The sequence below is a fragment of the Chiloscyllium plagiosum genome, unplaced genomic scaffold, assembly GCF_037043375.1.
Source record: "Chiloscyllium plagiosum isolate Xiang-an unplaced genomic scaffold, Cpla_swu_hap1 HiC_scaffold_31, whole genome shotgun sequence".
In the NCBI taxonomy this organism is placed as follows: Eukaryota; Metazoa; Chordata; class Chondrichthyes; order Orectolobiformes; family Hemiscylliidae; genus Chiloscyllium; species Chiloscyllium plagiosum.
The window spans coordinates 30728961-30734960 of NW_028270169.1; the positions used below are offsets into that span (position 1 = coordinate 30728961).

Genomic DNA, 6000 nt, shown 5'->3' on the forward strand with positions numbered 1-6000 from the left:
CAGTAAATTGAGGGCAGAACAATGGTGGTGGGATTGGAGGACAGTTAATGTGTTTCCACTTTTTTCAAGAAGGATGCTAGTGCTAAACCAGGGAGTATAGACCATTGAATCTTAGGTCAATGATAGGGAAACTATTGGAGAAAATTCTAAAGGAGACAGTTAATCTCCACTTGGAGAGGCAAGGTTTGATCAGGGATAGTCAGCATAGCTTTGTCAGAGGGAGGTCATGCCAAACAAATTTGATTTTAATTTTTTTTTGAGGAGGTGACCAGAAGTGGCTAGCACACTTGATGTGGTTGGTATGGATTACAGCATAGCCATTGACAAGGTCCCATATGGGAAAGTGATAAAGATGACAAAAGCATACAGTAACTTGGAAAGTTGGATCCAAAACTAACTCAGTCTTAGGAAATAGAGAGTGGTAGAAGAAGATTGAAGGTTGGTGTCCAGCAGCATACCACTGAAATCAGTGTTGGGCCCCTTGTTTGTGAATTATGTGATAATTACATTTTAATGATTATAGAAGAAAATGTGGGGGCAATGATAAGTTTACGGATGGCACGCTGATTGGGGGATTGACCGTGAGGAAGGTGGTCTTGAGTTACAGGAGGATACAGGTTGGTCAAATGCGCTTGTCAATGGTAGATGAAATTTAACTGAGTGTGAAATGGTGCACTTTGGAGGCAGCAACAAGACAGTGGTAGAACATGAGGAAGTTCAGAGGGATCTTGGGGTGCTTGTCCGCAGATCCCTGATGACACCAGGACAGGTTAATAGGTTAATTAAAACAGCATACTGAGCACTTGTCTTTATTGGTCATTGCATCGATTATAAGAGCAGGATTATGGTCGGCTCTCAGCTGGAATGCTGTATGTAGTTATGCTCACTGAACTATAGAGAGGATATGATTGCACTGAAGGAGATGCAGAGGAGCTATGAGAAGATTGAGAGGGGACCTGATGGATGTGTATAGAAAGCGACTATTCCCCTCAGTTGAAGGGTCAGTAACAAGGGATAATTTTAAGGTGAAAGGCGGGGGTTTTAGAGGGATTTGAGGAAATTTGGAAATGGAATGCACTGCCTGGGAGAGTGGTTAAGGCAGGAAACCCACAATCTTTAAAAAGTAGTTGGATGAGTACTTGAAATGGGCCAAGTGTTGGAAAGTGGGACTGGTGTAGGTTGAGATTTTTTTAATGGAGTAGACTTGATGGGCTGAAGGGTCTCTTCTGTAATGATTTTATGGCCCATACATAAACCATGCAGTTAATGTGTGTAATCCCAGTATCCTCCAATATTAATGAGACACTGAAAATTCCAAGGTACTAATCGGACGTTTAACAAAAATGCTGAAAATTTTAAAATCAAATGGACAATGATGCTGGCAGCACCCTTGGCGAAGGAAATAAGTTGAAGTGTCAGGTCAGTGACAGTCCGTTAGTACCTTTTTATTTTGGTTCTGTCTGCATGAAGCCAGGGTTCCTCAGTATACAGAACCGGCTAACTATTTCAATGCTATTAACCTTTTGATTTCACCTCTAGCTGTGAAAATGTTCAGCAACTCTTACATCTCAATGGCTAGAACATTCTTTGAAATCATCAAGCCTAAAAACCTCTGGTCAGAATTGGTGGGCTTCTGGTTGGTGTGCATCAATGTCGTTATCTCATTCAGTAGTAGAGTAGACTAGCTTTCTGTCATTGTGCCTTAGTTTGCTTAAGAGAAGTAATCCTTTGTTTGCTTGGCCATGCAGTTGTGTATACAAACAATAGAAAAGATAAAGGAATAGGGATCTGAGAGAATATGCCAGTCGATTAGTATCTACTATAAAGGGAGTATATAAATTGTTTTAAAAAGGTAATCTTCAAATGTTGCATAAGTTATGAAAGCTGTATTTTTCTAGAAAATGCATTGAATTTACAATTAGATGCAAAACTAAGGAAGTAATGCTAAATCTTCTTGAAAGACTTTGTATGCTCCGCCTGAAGTACTGGGTTCAATTCAATTATGTACTGTGGCATCTCCATCTCAGAAGGATGTCAAGAACTTTGTACAGCAGCAGAAGAGATTTAGGGGGTTGAAAGACTTGTTATGTGGAGAGATCAGAGAAGCTGGTGATGCTCTTTTTAAAGAGGGTGCTAAGATGACATTTGAAAGGAATGTCCAAAGTAAGAAATAGTTCAGAAACTGAAGGATACAGAACTAATGTTATAAACAAAAGAGCCAGTGGTGGCATGAAAACACTGTTCTAGTAGCTCCTTTTTGTGATCTGGATTATGCTACCTATTAGAGTGGGAGAATGATTCAATTATGACTTTGAAAAAATTTTGATAAGTACAAAACAGAAAACAAATTACAGGGTTATGGGAAAAGAATAGACAAGTGAGATTAATTGGGTAGCAAAGAGCTGGCATAAGCTCCAAGGATTAATTTACTGATTTTTACATTATGCAAAACCGTGGTCAAGTTTTTGGATTGATCTACCAACTGACAAGGATTGTACAAATTTAAGGGAAAGATAGATATAGTGAACCTTGTAAAATTAAGAATGCAGATGTATGTCATTTTCTCTCAAGTTATTCCTGCAAAAATCTTCTCCATTCCCAGGATGACCGTTCACTCATTAATTTGCATTTGATGCATACCAGTTACTTCCTGTTCGTCATGGTGATTACAATATTCTGCTATGCGGTTATTAAAGGACGGCCAGGGAAAATACGACAAAACAATAGTGAATTCTGTCCAGAAAAGGTAACTTCTTCTTTTCCTGTGACTCAGCCCGATTTAAAGAAAAATTATACTCTGATCGTGATGCCTGTTAAATACAGACACTAACACAGTACATAATTGTGAGTATTATTCTCATTTTCCTAGAGTTTAGCTTTTAGCATTAATTAAATATTGTAAACATTTAACATGTCTTAATTAGTGCTTATCTTTAAATTATGAAGATTAAAAATGTTCAATTTATTGTGTATTGTTTGTGGATAATGTCAGCTGCATTTGGTTATTGAACATTAGCCCTAGAATTTTTTTTTAATATTAGTAAACCTAGATTGGAAATATTACCTTGAATATTACTGAATAGCTCTGGTATTACAAGAGCTTGGCTACCATACTTCTGTGATTCCAAAACTCCCCTTTTCCTAACAAGCTTGGTCTGCTTATGCTGTGCTGGCCTAACTAACTCTTAGATTTTGAGCTACACAAATAAACAGGCCTCATTTTCAGCAGTTGTTAATTTAGTTTACTCATGTATAAAATAAAACCAAGAACTTTAGATACTGGTGATCTTGAGCAAAAACAGAAACTGTTGGCAAAACTCAGCAGGTCTGGCAGCATCGGTGGGGGAAAAGTCAGTTAACATTTTGAGTCTAGTGACCTGGCAACTAGGAATACATTGTTTATCTGCTGAAGACGAGTTTGGGATGTGGATGTGGAGAGGGAGAGGTGGTACGGAGCCTATAGTGAGACACCCTACGGCCTCTCAGTCTCAACATTGATTTAAATAGCTCCATCTTCACCAACCCACTCATCTCTTTCTCCTGCCATCTTGTCTTCAGCCATCGCTTCCTACTTGCTATCAGATCTGAAGAAGAGGCACCGGACTTGAAATTTAACTATTTTTACTCCACAGGTGCTGCCAGACCTGTTTTGCCATAAATTTCTCTTTGTTACTATTGTATATTGGTTTCTATGTCACTTTTCTTTCTTTCTTCAGGTTGCACTATCAGAAGCATAAATCACCTTCATTACTGGAAATGGACAGGTTGTAGCATTTGCACGTTGAACCCAAAATAATGGGTATTGACACTTTGATTCCAGTGTCCTGCAAAGTTGGTTTATTCCAACCAAAGACATTTTAAGTGCCTGTATTTACTTTGTACATATTTGTAATAATATATCCAAAACCAGTCTGTCAATGCACTTGTGCCACATGCTAACTGCGATTTTTTTTTAGAAAAAGTTAAAGACAAAAAAGTTTGCTACCTACCCAGTCTGGATGTATAGAAAGAAGGTTCATGAAAATTAACCATGATTTCAGAAGCATTTTTTCTCTGTCAAAGAATTTTGAACTCTTGACGCTTTGAGTTGCAAAAATACTTTTAGAAAAACAGTAAGGTGTATCAAATGTGTAAATAATGTGTTGGAAATATGTGCTGTAGTGGTATATGCTGCATTTCTGACACCAATGATCTGTTAAGTATTTGAAGTTAATGTGTATATGTAGTTCAGCACAATTATTATCTCTTGTTAATGCTTGACAGAAAAGGCATTAAACCTTTGGAACATTGAAGAAGACAAATGTATATTATAATGCATTTCAGTACCGCTTGAGCTTGTAGGAAATGGAGACAGAATTCATTGTGTGATTTACTATACCGCTGTCCAGCAAAATTGCTTGCTTAGAATTGCCAGTGTTGGCTGTATTATATGTATGGCTTGCTGGAATACTGTACACAATTTCTTTTGCTTTATTTCTTTCTTATGCACCTAAGCCTATCTCCCATCTTACCCACCCCAACCATTTCCTCAATCAGACTGTATTTGCATGTATTGTATTGTGTGCAAACTGGTCCACAAAATTGCCTTAATAACCTCCATCATTCTACTGGCCTTATTTTTGTCTTTTCTTGTTTGTTAGCCATTGCAAATTGTTTCAAATAATACCCCCTTCACAGCTTATTTTGTTGAATTCACATTGTTTGTAATGTTTGTTAAACGAAAGGAATTCAAAGCTATCATAAAAGAACTTAAAAAGAAAGATTCAGCACTTTGCTCCCTAAAGAGTAAAGTGGTCCATATGATCTCAATGCCAGGATGTTGCTTTGGTGCACTTTAAATATTCAAAAAAAATTGATAAAATTGATCAGAGGTCTCAATTTCAAACTACATTTATTATTCTGTGTTTCTGTGGAGTAAAATTCATTTTTACTCCGTTCTTCGATCCCTTTCCAGTTAATTAATTAATTTTTTGTAATGAACCTTATTTATTAAATTGAACCAGATTGAAGCAAAGCTTCTGACAATGCGCTGGTAACTATGGATCCAAACAATGGTGAAAAGCAGTGAAGAATGTGGAAGAAAATCTGTTTTTGTATACTTTGAATATTACACTTTTACTTCCCCAAGCAGCTTTATTTTAATATTTACATGACAACTAAGAATTTGAGTTTGGAAAATGAAATGTATTTCATTTTTGCCAAACAGACTTTCAGTTAAGCATGTGATTGGCTGTACTGGTGCTCAAGTATGCTGAGATCAAATAGTTTATAGCCTGAAGTTTGTGTTTTTTACTCCTTCCTGATTCAGTTCAAAGCCATTTCAGTACTGCAAATAAAACATGCAGTGCAAAATAGGCTTGATTTAAAATGTAGTACAGGTCTGTCAGCCCAAATTGGAATTACAACTTGTTGCAGTTTCTGGCTGGTATATTAAATATTCCATAGCATACATGTGCATCTGTGGAAATCGCTTATTTTCCACCCCTGTCTCCTGATTTGAATGTGGAGATGTATTGATTATGAGCTATTGCATAAACTGAGATTGCCTCTGTAAATGTGATTTTTAACCATAGTCATGTTGCCTCCAATCTCAGTTCATTTGCAAAGTGCCTGAGCACTGTTAGAATGCCCCATAGTTTGTTTAGAAAGGGAAATCTTTTTGTGTCTTGTGTTGCTTGTTGTCTTGTTGCATGATTGTAATCATAGCACATTATTTTATGACAATCTCTGGTTTCTGGAGTTTCTGTGCTTTTTGGTAAAAATTTGCATATGCTTTTGCTGAATAAAAGGATCCAATGATTATGTGTCGTATTTACCTTAATTAGAACTATATTGTTGATCTATATCGAACAGCTTCTGAATTTGTCTGTATTTCATTACTTTGGGTAATAAGCACGTGCAATCTATTTGCACCAATAATAACAATTGTAACCTTGTGTATCTTTGGAGGACTGTTCATAGATATGGCACATCATGGTTTTTAAAAATTCAGGAGTACTA

General features: G+C 36.8%; 1 protein-coding gene across 2 annotated transcripts in view; it reads left to right on the forward strand.

Moving 5' to 3' along the window:
- The window catches only part of tmem248 (transmembrane protein 248), a 39435-nt gene extending 33635 nt beyond the window's left edge, over window positions 1–5800 (forward strand). Inside the window, exons 6-7 of one of the 2 annotated variants that reach the window (XM_043718542.2) lie at window positions 2603–2844; window positions 3717–5800. In XM_043718542.2, the coding sequence (XP_043574477.1) occupies window positions 2603–2830 (228 nt within the window). In that variant the 3' untranslated portion in view covers window positions 2831–2844; window positions 3717–5800. The remainder of the gene's footprint in view (window positions 1–2602; window positions 2845–3716) is intronic. The other variant, XM_043718543.2, reaches the window with a different exon arrangement.
- The last annotated feature ends 200 nt before the right edge of the window (window positions 5801–6000 follow it).